Here is a 16,791-nt window from a genome sequence, read left to right on the forward strand (position 1 = left end):
CTCTTCCAACAATATAATCCCTTCTTTTTCTCTTCCTATTAATTCCATCTTGTCCTTTACTTACCAAAACTCTTCCATATCATATCATATGCCCTTCTGTCTTCTCTTCAATTCTCTCTATATCATCTACTCTAGGGTTTGTATAATCATCTCCTTATATTCCCAAACCCACCTCTCCTTTTCTTCTTCTCCCTCTTAGCTGCCTGATTTTTTCACTTTCTTTGTTTCTTCAATGGAGACCCATCAAAGAAACCCCAAAAAGAGAGATCGTGATGAGGAAGAGGACAATGGGTTTCCCAGGAAGGAGGATTTTCCGCCGCCGCCGCCTGCGGCGGCGGCGGCGGGTGATCGGAATCTGAAGGTGAAGTTGAGGATCGACAAAAACCCTCGAGCTGGGGAGTCGCCGGAAAAGAAAGATCACGTGTGTGTGGAGTGTAACAAGAGGTTCAGCTCCGGGAAGGCTTTGGGAGGTCACATGAGCAGCGCCCACGTTCAGGCCAACCGGGACTACTCGTACCGGAAGAAAAAACAGGTGGTCCGCGGCGGAACCTCCGGCAAGGGTTCCGACGAGGACGGCGGCGGAACGGAGGAGGAGGAGTCGGAAGAAGGCCGGCGAGAGTACTACCGGGATAAAGACGGCCAGATCAGATGCCCCCACTGCTGCAAAAAGTTCCCGTCAAGAAAATCGTTGTTTGGGCACATGCGATGCCACCCTGATAGATACTGGAGAGGGATGGAACCTCCGCCTCTCCACCACCAAACCCTCACCATCTCCGACCACCAAACCCTCGCCATCTCCGACCACCACAACACTTACAAGTCTTCTTCTTCAGAAGAAGAAGAAGACGAGAAAGACGAAAAAGAGATCTCTCCTGAGGGAGTAATTGATTTGCAAGGATATCTATCCACCTGGGCATCAACCGCCAAAAGAGGCCGCTCTCCGATCAACCGAAGAATCTCCTCCACCTCCTCCGGCGACGACTCCGACGAGGAACTCCAGGAAGCCGTCCACCATCTGGTATGTCTGGGCAATGCCCAAAACCCTAACCCTGAAATTAACCCTGGTTTTATGGGTAAGGGCAAGGAAAGATTGAGCGATAATGAAGACGACGACTCAGAAGAGCTGACAAAATGGATTAATCCCAAGAACATTGATTGCCCTAACGAAAACGCTTCAGTTCCAGCACCATCTAATAACAACAATAACAAGAAAAGAAGAATTCTTTTGATGGAAAGTGAAGCGGAATCACCAAAAGAGGCCAGTAGCGATGATTATTCCGATCAGAATATTAAGCTCTTCAAATGCAGCACCTGCAACAAAAGTTTCTCCAGTCACCAAGCTCTGGGAGGCCATAGATCAAGCCACAATAAGTTCAAGCTCAGTGTCCAAAACACCATTGATGACTGGACCAACGCTTCTGCTTCTTCTGCTCCACTCCAAAACCCCCAATCCTATCCACAAACTGTTGCAAACCCCCATGAAAACAACAACAATGATGCCTCAAATGCTAGCTCAAAGTACCAATGCAGTGTCTGCAACAAAGTTTTCGCGACCGGGAAAGCATTGGGAGGCCACAAGAAGTGCCACTCGACACCTCAATTGATTCAGCCTGCTCTTCCTAATTCCCCAGAAAGATCATCAACTCCCAGAAACAACACCATTGATGATGAGGATGAGGATGATGATGAACCTAAGCACCTGGATTTCGATCTCAATGAGATTCCAAATGATGGGTAAATCAAACCATTTCAGTTCAATTCTCTGCTACCTCTAGCTAGCTAGCTAGCTGAGGTAGGAGGATATATCATATATGCTTTTTTTATCAGTAAGGAGACAAATTTAAGGTATATATATTCTATTTTCTTAGCTCTCTAATAGAATATATATATCTTTATAGTTTATATCTTAGCTGTTATTTAGCGTTATTGTTGGATATGGCCTTCACTGTGGCTACTGTGGATTGTTGCGTCGTTAGTTTCTTTGTGATTCAAAATGTGACTCTTAGCTTAATTGCTCCCTGGCCTCTTTGAAGGATTTCAACAATTTATGTATTTCTGTTTCATTGGATTTCAACAATTTATGTATTTCTGTTTCAGTTTATGATCTTTTGTTGAAATTATCATTATATGTGGAACCATTATCACATAATATGTGGTAAATCTTTTATTTGTCAATTGAATTGGTTAGTCCTAGGTAGCTAGCTCGCGGAGATGGTGAAATAGAATAAAATTAAAGAAAGTAATTTCTTTAAATTTTGTTGGTCGTTATTTTTGTGCAGCATAGTGTCAGTCAATTGAATTGGTTAGTCTTAGGTAGCTCGCGGAAATGGTGAAATGAAATAGAATACAAGAAAGTAATTTCTTTAAATTCTGTTGAGTGTTATTTTTGTACAGCATAGTGTCAGCATGTTAGACATTTATAAATGGATATTTAATTCAAATATTATCACATAATGTGGTAAATCTTTAATTTCTCAATTGGTTTATTGGTCCTAGCCTCCTAGGTAGCTCGAGGTAATGATGGAATAGAAGGTTCGTTAGTCCTAAGTAGTTCGCGGAAGGTTCGTTAGGTTAGTCCTAAGTAGCTCGCGGTAATGATGGAATAGAAGGTTCATCGGAAAAATTCTGTTGAGTGTTATTTCTGCGTAGCATAGTTAGGCATTTATAAATAAATATTTAATTCAAATATTGTCAAGTCAAATTTGAGTTTATTCTAGTGCCAAGCTCTAACTCTTTCAAATAATAAGCTCTTTCAAACATTATTTGAAAGAGTAAGTGCTTGGCACTAGAATAAGAACTTGTTGACATTTGTATTGAATATTTATTTATAATTAAAATGTAGACATTATTTTTTAAGAAAATATTAATGAAATTGGAAATAATAAAATAGAAAATGATGATAACAATAAATTTCCAAATGGTGGATGATTTTTTTCAATTTTTAAAAAAGCTGTATTAATTTTTTTCTAACATTAATTTCAATTTCGTTTTTCTTTACTACCTAGTGCATGTGCGGCTTTGATGATTTTATAAATATTTCTGCAAATTGATGTATGAGTACAAGATCTCTGAATGGTTCGCTAATTCTTCAATTGGATAATTTTATTTTCTGAATAATATTTTTTGGATGTTTACATATTTTTCTTAGGATGTTTACATAGGAATGAGAGCTCCCATTTATAGTTAAGATAAAAAGAATTTTGATAAGTTCGAACTCTTTTGATATTATCTAATTAAACAAATTAGATAATATTAATATTATTCAAAATATATTCAAATATTTGAATATTATTTTTATCAAATTTTCAATTTGATTATATGAATTATCTTTTACAACTCTTTTTCACATCATTATGAGTCTGTTTGGCTCCTTTTTTAGGAGCTTATAGCTTATTTTAAGCTACTAATAAGCTTAGTAATGTCCCAAACTACTAATAAGTTATAAGCTCTATTTGGTAACTATAAGCTCTATTTGGTAATGTTCCAAAATAAGCTACGGAGCTTATAGTTTATTTTAAGCTACTAATAAGTTATAAGCTCTGTTTAGTAATGTTCCAAACTACTAATAAGCTATAAACTCTGTTTGGTAATGTTCTAAAATAAGCTCGTAACTTAAAATAAGAGCTTATTTTGGAACGCTACCTTAAGTTTCAAAATAAGATAGTAGCTTCTTATTTTTTTTCTATCTTTGTCCTTATTATTTTAATTAATAAAGAAATGACATCCTTTACCCATCTCAATTAAAACTCCTTTCTCTTCTCCTTGCAACTTTCACCGCAAATATAATAATAATAATAATAATAATAATAATAATAATAATAATAATAATAATAATTACTATTATTTGGAGATTCGCAACAATATTGTTACTTCATTATGTGATGTTTGATCATGATTATGTTAATAGTTTTATTTCAAAATGTTAATTTTTTTTTTAAAGACAAAATGTTAAATTTTAATATGTAAACAAACTAATTCAAATTTTATCAAGATGTCTTTTTTATCTTTTTACATTTATCAACTTACCAAAAAGTTAATTTTACCAAACATTTTCAACCATAATAGCTAGCTTAACGGCTCTTCAATTTTCAGTTCTTAGCTTATAACTTTTCAGCTTTCGGCTCTTTTTCAGCTAGGTTGCGAAACATAGCATATATATTTTCGTATGTGTATGTACGTTGATTATATTAACATCATCTTACATATGAAATCCATCATTATTTGTTTTTAACGAAAATTTAATTGGATATATGACACATAATTGAAATCCTTCAAGAATGTTTTATCCCTCTTCATTCTCCCCAACTTGAAGCATTCAACATTTCCGTCCAACAATAATGTTGGTCGGTAATTTGTAAAAAAATCACTATTTCGACTTTGAGTTTTTTGTTTTGTTTTGTTTTTTTGTTTTTTTTTTTTTTTTTTTTTTTTTGGATAGAGAGAATCAAATATTTCTTAAAAGGTTAAGATTAAATGTTTATCATTATGCCAAAATAAGTAAATGTGATGTTAATAGATGGATCTCGAACTGAAGGTTATATATTATCATATCGTTGGTTGTTCGCAAAATTTTTGGCAAAGGTCTTGTGAAGTTGTGATTACCAATTTAATTCCCTTGAAATGTTCAGAAAAATTCATTCAATCAAGCTAGTTTAATTGTGTGCTTGTGAAAAATATATTTTGAAAAGAATACGCACTTCATTAATAAGTATCCCTTGTGAAAAATATATAGGCTATGTTTGGTAAAATAGTTAGCATATCAGTTAATTTTGCCTTATTTGACCACTATTAGTTGCTTAATTTGGTTAAAAAATTACTATAAGTGTTTGGTTAATCAGCTTTTTGTAACTCCAAAATTCTAAAATTCAAACAATTGCTCAAAACAACTTTTTGAATTATCTTTTTGAGAGAAAAAAAAATATACCAAACTACTATCAGCTAACAGCTAATTTACCAAACATTTTCTACAAACAGCTAACGTTATTAACCAATTATACCCTATAACCCAAACAGCTAACATCTAACGACCATTTACCAAACAGCGGTATAAACAACTAGTTAGTTCAAATGTTAACAAGCCTAATTCGATTTTACACGAGTGCCAAGCCCTCTTAGTTCATACTAGAGCTCATAATTACTTCAAATACTCTGTATCAAATATAATTAATTGCACTTGTAATATGTTGAATATACTAGTATTTTTACCCACTTGTACTCTTGTAGTCATCGACTAAAACTTTAAACGCTTATAAATTTACTAAATTTAGTCTAGTGTATTTAACAATATTGGTTAGTTCAGTTGACAAAAGTTTACCAAAATAGAAAATAATAATTAGTAGTTTTTATTTTTATTTTTTGATTTATAGGGAAATTGAAAAATTAAAGTCACTACATAAATTTTATAAACTACATCAAACCAATAAAATTAAAGTGCAAAATAAGTAGTATTAGAAGTACAGTTTAACTCAAACGGTTGAAAGCACAAAGAGTTAGATCAACAGAATATCTCTATTGAGGATTGAACATTGACCTATCATTTGAAAAAGTCACAATTATATCAATTTACTAGGCTAATAACTTTTCTAGCTAGACCTAATTTTCTTCTATTGGGTAATATATATATATATATATATATATATATATATATATATATATATATATATATATATATATATATATACATACTGAGTATTATATTATTTGGTTATAGAGGGAGGGTTTAGAAGGCCATGAGTAAGAAATATAAAAAGGTTTTGGGTAGCAAATCTGATAATATTATTCACATGAGAAATTGAAAGATTAATTAATGACAAATTATTATCAAAAAGTGATAGACAATAATTATATTAGGTTTTTTTATTTTTTTATTTTTTATTTTTACGAAAATGACAAAAGAAGACAAAAGGACATGCAACCAACCGTTATCAATATGTAGACAGAGATAATGATGCAAAAATAGGCACACTACTCAAGATGAGAATTAAACTTTACAAGCCTAACTTTTTAAAAAAATTATTTCATGTTTATATTTTTTTAATAATTTAAAATCTTAATAAATTATAGACAATACACTATAATTTTTTTTTTTTTTTTTTGGATTGAGGTATAGTACGTATGTGTTAATTCATTACACTTCAGGCTTCAACAGTAGAACAAAAAATAACATTAAAAACAGTAGTCCATCCAATAGTTCAGCAACGTAACAACAACGTTGGCTTTTACAGGTTGAATTTAGGATGTTGGAGCTCACAGTCACAGAAATGGTTGCGTAGTAGTTAGTTTCTTTGTGATTCAAAATGTGACTCTTAGCTTGCTCCGATCCTCTTTGGAGGATTTCAACAATAATTTTAGTGTTTGTGTTTCTTCTTTATGCCCTTGTGTTCAAATCATATCATATAAATTTTGTCAAATTCATCAATCCTAGGTAGCATGCACGCAGAGATCGAGAAATAGAATACAAGAACGTAATTTCTTTACATTTTGTTGAACGTTTCTGTGCATTATATATATATATATATATATATATATATATATATATATATATATATATATATATGGTAGGGTTCCAGTGAGAACACATCATGTACATCCATCTAATATTTTTTAATAGTTTAGATTAGATTAAGTGTGTGCGAACGCACATTAAATGTGTGCAACCACACTAAATCGCGTTTGCACACATTTAATGCATGTTCGCACACATTTAATGCATGTTCGCACACACTTAATCTAATCTAGACCATTAAAAAAATATTAGATGAATGCACATGATGTGTTCTCACGTTCTCACCTAAGCACATGTTCTCATATGATCTTTTATATATATATATATATATATATATATATATATATATATATATATATATATATATATATATATGGAGTGTTTGGTAAATAACTATTAGTTTAGTTGATGGCTGCTGTTAGTTGAAAACATTAGCTTATTGTAGAAAAACATTAGGCAAATTAGTTGTTAGCTTAGAATTGATTATATGTGAAATGACTTTCTCAAAAAGTTAATCCAAAAAGTTACTTTGAGCATCTTTTTAAACTTTAACATTTTGAAGTAATAAGTTGTTACAGAAAGTTAATTAATCAAATTAAGTCAAACAGCTAATAATGGTCAAATAAAATAAAATTGGTTAATAAGCTAAACTATGTTACCAAACAGAGTGTTAGTTAGACATTTATAAAGTTAACAAGTCTATACTCTAGTGATGATAACAATAGTTTGAAAGAGCTAGAGCTTGGCACTAGAATAAGAACTTGTTGACATTTGTATTGAATATTTATATATGAAATGCAGATATATTATTTTTTTAAGAAAATATTAATGAAATTGTAAATAATAATAATAAAAAAAAAAGAAAATGATGATAACAATAAATTTCTAAATGGTGGATGATTTGTTCAATTCTTTTAGAAACTGTATTCATTTTTTCTAACATTATTAATTTCAAACTAGTAAATTACCAGTGCGATACACGGATCGAATTTTTTATTATATATTTAGATAATAAAATTAAAAATGAAATTATAAACAATTTTAATATTTGAAAGTGTACATTTATTTGATTATAAAATTAATGTAAAAGTATCACTCAATTAATTGAATAATATATCAATCGTTTTTCTGTAATTATTTTGAAAAAATCGATACAATTTATGTAATTATATTATTACTAAAATAATATGAAAAAAAGAGAAATAATTTAATTATAATTATTATAAAACTAATTCCAATGACTCATATTTAGCTTAATTATCATAATAATTATTAGGTAATTATATTAATTCTATGCAATTATACTTTTATTAAGTATATTCATTTTCGTCATATCGCATTTACTTTCTTTCATCCTCCTCCATATCTGAATAATAAAATTAATGATAACATTATAAACAACTCTAATATTTGAAAGTGTACATTTATTTGAAATTATAAGATTTGTATATTAGTGTTGAAATTGATTACTTAAAATTTATATTATGAAAAGTCTAAATAAAAAATATAAGTAAGAGCATGGCTAATTGATACGGAGTATTATTTTAACTAACAAAAATATACTATAATCAAATAAAGAGAATTTCTATGTTTAATTACTATAGTAAGATTAAAGTGCTAAATACAAGTTGGTAATATGGACGTAATACATGTATGTTTAATTTTCTTTAATTATGGATGTAATATGTATATGTTTATTTTTTTTTCATTACCCACCATAGTATGTGTATGATTAATTTTTTATATGGGCATGAAAAATTATCATTAATTCCAATAAAAATGAGGTCGTTTTATTATGATTACTATATGATAATTAAGGAGTATATATTATTCTTAATTAATATTATACTAATTATGACGCCCATGTAATCTAAATAATTATGGTAATTAAGGAGTATATATTATTCGTAATAAAATAATGTGTATGTCTAATTTCATTTAATTATGATCGTAATATGTGTATATTTAATTTCCTTTAATTATGTCTGTAATATGTGTATGTTTAATTTTCTTTAATTATGTCTGTAATATGTATACCATTAATTTCCTTAACTGATTAGATAAAATCTTTATTACGGCAAGTATAAACAACTATTTAATAAAAGTATAATGTGTGAATTAACTTCTTATTTACTATAATTATTAAGATTTTATTCAAAAGTAACCATTATCATAATTTTATATGTGTAATAATATGTGAATTGTAATAATTTGCACAATTGTGTGGAAGTAATAATCTGTGAATTAAAATAATTATCATAATTTTTTTTAAATTATGGACGTAATATGTGTAGTATCAATTTCCTTATATCACGGAAATCAGTAATTCCTTAATTGCCATAATTTTCAAGATTTTATTCAAAAGTAATCAACGGAATTGCACGGGTAATTTATATTATTTGAAGTAACTAGTATTTGCACCCGTGCGATGCACGGAATGGATTTGTTGTAATATATTAAGAAAATATAAATCGATATATAATTATTTAAATTAGAACATCAAATATTATATAGTGCAATTAAAGATATAATTTGAATCGTTTATATATTTTGATGTTATCATTGCTTGAATTTGTGCAAATAATTGCTCAAATTAATAGCTAATGTATAGATGTACGCATGCAGTCCTATAATTTTGAAGATTTTATTTATCATTGTTTAGTATTTTCATACATTAGGCAAATGTGTTCATTCTCTAACAACTCAGTTATAGAAATGAATTGCTATCCTTATTCATTTGTATGGAAAATATATCTTTTTGTCTAGATATATAGCAATTTTTTCATTTAAAAAATAATAATATCACCAATTATATATTTACACATTATTGAAACCTCTTTGTAGACGACATTGGTAGTGACAACACAATCTTGTTCATCTTCGTCTGGAGCTAACATCTTCTCCATCAGGACATGTTACTTGGGTGAAAATATATAATGGTAGAATATTACTCAATTAGTTATCTTTTTATCTTTTCAGTCAATTCGTAATATCAGATTCATTTTCAGCCAATTATTCTTTTTTTATTTTCAGACAATTAGTCAATTAGAAATTAGAATATCAAATGCAGTGATATTTTTACCTAAATTTCGTTCCATTTTTAATTGATGATGTGGATATTATTATTGAAATATTTCTGTTCAATTTTTAATTTACCTTTACTATTGTTTAAAATATGCATTTACTATTGATAATGTAGTATATTATTATTGGAATATTTTCCTCCAATTTTTAATTTCCATTCCATTTTTAATTAAAATGCAATGATTAGAAGAAGATACTTTGGACTTCTCAATACTTGCCCACATTGATTTTTTTTTTTTTTTTGGTAAACCCAGGGTTTCCACCGTCGAACACAGTGACTAATCCCCTCGCTAAATTGTAAGCACTTCTTTTGGGTAGGACAGCTGGCTTAGAGATTTAAGGCTGCTCCATTCCCAAATCCAAGGATGAACCCTTGACCTTTGGTTAACGATGGATGAGTTCCTTACACTCAACCACACCCTCCAGGTTACTCTCCTACATTATGTTTGTAAGAGGAGCGTTGCTCCTCTTTCTAAACATTTTCAATGTGAGATCAAAATGATCCCACATCATTTACAAAGGGAGCCCGTGACTCCCTTTTATCTTTTTTTTTTTTTTTTTTTTTTTTTTTAATTTTAATTATTTTTTTTTGTATATCGTTTTGTTTGGATTATTATTATTATTATTATTATTTGATTATTGACAACTTCGCCATTTTAACAATTTATCTTTAATCAAAACACCAAAAATATTATTTAATAACTAAGTAATTTGCTCCAAACTGCTAAAAACTAAAACAACACATACATTTTGGGTTAATCTTTCCTAATCCCCACTAATAAATAATAAATAATCAATAAATAAAACTAAAATAAGAAGACAAAGCTAAGGTTTCTTAAATAAGAACCTTTTGACTTCTTAATACTCGCCTCATCGATGGGCAAACAATTATGTTTGTACTTCTTATATAGAGGAGCTCAATAGCTCATCTTTTCAAACATTTTCAATTTGGGATGAAAATGGACACACATCATTTACAAAGGGAGCATGTGGCCCCCCTTTGTTTTATTCTTTTTTTTTTTTTTGTTAATTTTAATTTTATTTTGTATATAGTTTTGTTTGGATTATTATTATTATTATTATTATTATTATTATTATTATTATTATTATTATTATTATTATTATTGTTGTTGTTGTTGTTGTTGTTGTTGTTGTTGTTGTTATTGTTTTGTTGTAATTTGATTATTTGGCAAATTCACCAAAATTTTAAGAAATTCGTCTGTTTAATATTTTATATTTAATCAAAAAAACTAAAAATATTATTTAATAACTTAGCAATTTGCCCCAAACTGCTAAAAATTAAAACAACGCATGCATTTTGGGTTAATATGTCCAAACCCACACTAATAATAAATAAATTAATAAAAACTAAAATAAGAAGACAACGCTAAAGCTTCTTAAATAAGAACCTTTTGACTTCTCAATACTTGCCCACATTGATGTGCAAGTAATTATGTTTGTAAGAGGAGTTTTGCTCCTCTTATATAGATGAGCCCTCTCTTTTTAAACATTTTCAATGTGTGATCAATATGATCCCACATTATTTACAAAAGGAGTCTGTGACTCCTCTTTGTTTTTATTTTTTTGTTTTTTTTTTTAATTTTATTTTTTATATAGTGTTGTTTGGATGATGATGATGATGATGATTATTATTATTATTATTATTATTATTATTATTATTATTATTATTATTATTATTATTATTATTATTACTGTTATTGTTATTGTTATTGTTATTGTTTTTGTTATTGTTATTGTAATTTGATTATTTGGAGAATTCTCCAAAATTTTAAAAAATTCACATGTTTAACATTTTATATTTAATCAAAACATCAAAAATATTATTTAATAACTTAACAATTTGCTCCAAAGTGCTAAAAACTAAAACAACACATATACATTTTGGATTAATCTTAGCCAAACCCCCTAATAAATTTATATAAAAAAACTAAAATAAGAAGCCATTAAAATAAGGTTTCTTATATAAGAGCCTTTTGAAACGTTGGGCTTCAATATGTTGAGAAAATTTATATGAACAGATACTACATGTAACACGGTGAATCGAATAGTTATGTTGTGGGATTGTGTCCACTTTGCAATGTGGACACAGTTCTATGTTCATAATTACTGAACTATATGTTCATAATTATAAAGCTAAATATTCATAATCTTTGAACTTCATATTTATAATTATTGAACTCTATATTCACAACTACAAAACTCTATGTTCATAATTACTAAACTATATGTTCATAATTATAAAGTTATATATTCATAATTTTTAAACTTCATATTCGGAGTTATTGAATCTCTATATTCATAATTACATAACTATATATTCATAATTATGTTCACAACAATATGTTCATAATTTTAGAACTATATATATATTCATAATTTTTGAACTATATATTCATAATTATGAGCAATTTTAAAACCGTGTCTACCTTGCTAGGTGGAGATGATTCCACAGCATAATTTGACAGTACTCAAAAAATAAAATATTTGCCTTTGGACTTCTCAATATTTGTCCACATTGATGGACAAACAATTATATTTGTAAGAGGATCATTGCTCTTCTTATATAGAGGAGCTCAAGAGCTCATTTTCCAAACATTTTCAATGTGGGATCAAAATGATCCAACATCATTTACAAAGGGGAGCCTATGGCTCATTTTTGTCTTCTTTTTTTTTTTTGTTTTAATTTTAATTTTATTTTGTATATCGTTTTGTTTGAATGATGATGATGATGATGATGATGATGATGATGATGATGACGACGATGATGATGATGATTATTATTATTATTATTATTATTATTATTATTATTATTATTATTATTATTATTATTATTATTATTATTGTTGTTGTTGTTGTTGTTGTAATAAATGTTTGTATATCGTTTTGTTTGGATATATATTCAGAATTTTTGAATTTCTTATTTACCATTATTGAATCTCTATATTAATAATTACATAACTATATGTTTATACTTATGCTCGCAACACTATGTTTATAATTATAAAACTATATATATTCATAATTATGAACAATTTTCAAACTGTGTCTACTTTGTAAGGTGGACACGGTGCACAACATAATTTGTCGGGTCAATAGTACTAAAAAAAGAGTCTTTGGACTTCGCAATACTTGCCCACATTGATGGACAAACAATTATATGTTTGTAAGAGGAGCAATGATCCTCTTATATAGAGGAGCTCAAGAGCTCTTCTTTCTAAACATTTTCGATGTGGGATCAAAATGATCCCACATCATTTACAAAGGGGAGCCACGTTTGTCTTCATCTTATTTTTTTAATTTTTATTTTAATTTGTATATAGTTTTGTTTGGATTATTATTATTATTTACGAATTAATAGATTTTATTTAATTTTCATTTGAGATTTACTTACCAAATAAGCTTTAGTACAAAAGTTTGGGCTGGAAAATGAATTAGGATGATTTTGTTTTTAATTATATATAGATAGATTGATTCTATTTCATTTTTGGGAAAATGACACTTTTTCCCCCTAAGTTATATACATATAGCACTTTTCCCCCCTGAATTATTCAAGTGGCTGTTTTTCCCCCTGAAATGTTAAATGGACATATTTACCCTTAAAATAAATATTTCATTTATTTTTCTCTAACAAATTATGACCACAAGTTGGTTCAAACCAAACAGACACTATAGAAATCAAATCGAAATATTCTAATTACAATTTAGAATCGAAACACGATATTTAGATTTTATTAAAATCGTGAACCGGGACGGCCGGTTCATGGTCCAAACTAAAAAAAATAAAATACATTTATTGTTGAATTTAGACTATTTTAAAATAAAAAATTAAAATTTTAAAAATAAAGACGGTTTAAAATCGCTAACCGGATCTAGAACCGCCGGTTCACGGTTCAGGATCCAGTTTTTCGATTCATAATTTTAATGAATTGAAATTAAAATATTGGGTTCTGGATCTGAATCATAACCGGAAACTTTTAATTCGATTGCTATAGTGTTTGGTTCAATTCGAATCGAACCGTGGTCATCCCTATGTATACGCAATAATTTATTGAAAAGAAAAAATAAATAAAATGTTTACTTTAAGGGTAGAAATGTCAATAAAATATATTAGGGGGGAAAACCACCACTTTTAAAATAATTGAGGGGGCTAATGTGCTTACATAAATAATTCAGGGAGAAAAAGTGCTATAAGTATATAACTCAGGGGGAAAAAGTGTCATTTTCCCTTCATTTTTTAAGCAAAATATTCCTTAAAGATTAATAATAAAATAAAGCTAACTTATTAATAACCGATTCTATTACATTTTTTAATGCATAATTTTTCTTCAAGATTAATAGTAAAATAAGGCTAAATTATTAATAACCAATTCTTTTTTTTTTTTTTTGAAAGTTACTGGCTCTATTACATTGTAGTATCTGTTCATATACTTTCTCAACCTACTGAAACACAAAGAACCAATAACGCCTCCACTGAGGCTCAAACTCATAATCTTCCAAATGGAAGTCCAACCCGGGTACCATTGGACCACATAGTCCTGGTATTAATAACCAATTCAATTCTATTTTTTATGCAAAATCTTTCCTAAAAGATTAATAGTAAATATCTTAATGATTCTTTTTCTTATACTGCTTATTGATTCTTTTCCATTTTTCAGAGTGTAGAAAAAATTCCCATGGCTAACATTTCCTTCCATTCATTTCCATTTTTCCATATTATTATTAATTTCCTTCCCAATATTATTCTATATTGTTTTGGCGTACGACTTCCTTCCATTCATTTCTATTTTTCATATTATTATTAATTGTTTAGGCGGGAACTTGTAAAGGAGGTTATTATTTTTATTAATTAATATAGAATATAGATTACTAATTAAAATTAAAGTTTTTATTATAATTGAACAATAATATTACCAATTATTATTTGAAGATTTTGTAAAATAATAAGTAAAATTGTATTACGAATATGAAAATATATGTACTTTAATTTTAATTTAAATGATTACTAATTAATTCTATTTTATTTTTTTAAATAAATCTTCCTTAAAAATTAATAGTAAAATAAAGTTAAATTATTAATAACAGATTCTATTACATTTTTTTACACATAATTTTTCTTAAAGATTAATATAGTAAAATAAAGCTAAATTATTAATAACAGATTCTATTACATTTTTTAAGCAGAATTTTTCTTAAAGATTAATAGTAAAATAAGGCTAAATTATTAATAACCAATTCTATTCTATTTTTTACGCAAAATCTTTCGTAAAAGATTAATAGTAAAATATCTTAATGATTATTTTCCTTATACTGCTTATTGATTCTTTTCCATTTTTCAGAGTGTAGAAAACATTCACATGGCTAATATTTCCTTCCATTATTTTTCATATTTTCATATTATTATTAATTTTCTTCCCAATATTATTATTAATTGTTTGGGCGTACGGCTTCCTTCCATTCTTTTTTCATTTTTTCATATTATTATTAATTGTTTAGGTGGGAACTTGTAAAAGAGGATTTGTGTTTATTAATTAATATATAATATAAATATAGATTAATATAGAATATAGATTACCAATTAAAATTAGTTTTATTTTTAATATTATATTTGAACAATAATATTACCAATTATTATTATTATTATTATTATTATTATTATTATTATTATTATTATTATTATTATTATTATTATTATTATTATTAATACTACGGAGTAATTATGACGATCCCATAATTATGCCAAAAAATAAATACACTTTTGACCTATACAATGAAGAATTGAGCATGGACTTCATAACTGTCAAAATCGGAACCATGAGAATAAAACAACTTAACAAATCAGAACTTCAGAAGTCCGATTACTTCAATAATCAACGCAAAGAACTAAGAAGAATATAATAATAGTCAATTAATGTATTAAAGGCGATTACTGCTATATCTTGTCGTGTATATTACAACAGAAACACTTAACCACTCCTCATTCTCCAATCACCCATGAGTCACACATTTTATTGTGTGGCACTTTAAATTCTTGATTAATGACAGTATAGCAAAAAATGAAGAGAGAGATTAGAGGAGTCAGCACTCAGCATCCCTTTAAACGGGCAGGAGTAGGCACCACTCAAAGCGAGATTCACATGAGGCTGCCTTTCATCAATGATAATGAAACTTCAGTAGAAGCAAAAAATCAATATATGAAATGGACTTGGAGTAACCGTAGAAATATTCAGAATAAACCATAATCTAAGCATATGATATGAATAACTTTTTGCTGAAAAAAGTATTAAATTTGGACAACACAACCATGGAAAACATATTGTATCTAATCCAATCAAACTACTTGGATGCTAAACCTACCGTTAATTTCAAAACGCGGTTGAACTGAATGATCAAGGCTGAAGACCTAGTGAGAAAAAAGGGATGCAATATAAAATGAAGACTTATAGTTTTTGTAGTCATCAACTCGTTGTATTTATAGGTGAAAAATATGAGAATTATAAATTTGTAAACATTTTCAAAAAGAAAGTGCATTTATTTATTTAAGGTATTGCCCTAATCAATTCATTATATTGATATTCCTAATCAATTCATTACATTAATATTCCTAATTAATCTTATTCCTAATTAATTCATAATATTGATATTACTAAATTTCCATTTTTCATTTTCTTACCAAATAAGCTTTATTAAGTATTTGACCAATAAAATATAAAATATTTAATTAATTTGACTACAAAAGTTTGGGCGGGAAAATGAAATAGGAGGATTTTACTTTTATATATATATATATATATATATATATATATATATATATATATATATATATATATAATTGTCCTAAGAAGAGATTCCCTATGTTTAATTACCATAATAAATTTAGTTGTTAAATATGGATGGTAAATAGTATATCGTAATTATACTATATAGATTACCATAATAAACATTATTAAAAATGAAATAATAAACAATTGAGAAAATAACATTTTTTCCCCCTGAATTATTCATGTAAGCACATTAGCCCCCTCAATTATTTTAAAAGTGGCGGTTTTCTCCCCTTGATATATTAAATTGACATTTCTACCCTTAAAGTAAACATTTATTTTTTTTCTTCTCCAACAAATTATTGCGTATATGTAGGGATGACCAAGGTTCGATTCGAACTGAACCGGACACTATAGCAATCG

General features: G+C 27.9%; 1 protein-coding gene across 1 annotated transcript; it reads left to right on the forward strand.

Annotated features, from left to right (window-relative positions):
* The first annotated feature begins 232 nt into the window (after positions 1 to 232).
* LOC109192806 lies at positions 233 to 1,738 on the forward strand. The gene has a single exon (XM_019343513.1). The coding sequence runs from the start codon at positions 233 to 235 to the stop codon at positions 1,736 to 1,738; it is 1,506 nt and encodes a 501-aa protein (XP_019199058.1).
* Positions 1,739 to 16,791: the final 15,053 nt, after the last annotated feature.

The sequence above is a fragment of the Ipomoea nil genome, unplaced genomic scaffold (assembly GCF_001879475.1).
Source record: "Ipomoea nil cultivar Tokyo-kokei standard unplaced genomic scaffold, Asagao_1.1 scaffold1834, whole genome shotgun sequence".
In the NCBI taxonomy this organism is placed as follows: Eukaryota; Viridiplantae; Streptophyta; class Magnoliopsida; order Solanales; family Convolvulaceae; genus Ipomoea; species Ipomoea nil.

What these genes read in the sequence shown, in the direction of transcription:
- LOC109192806 (XM_019343513.1), top strand. Translation starts at nt 233, where the DNA reads ATGGAGACCCATCAAAGAAACCCCAAAAAGAGAGATCGTGATGAGGAA.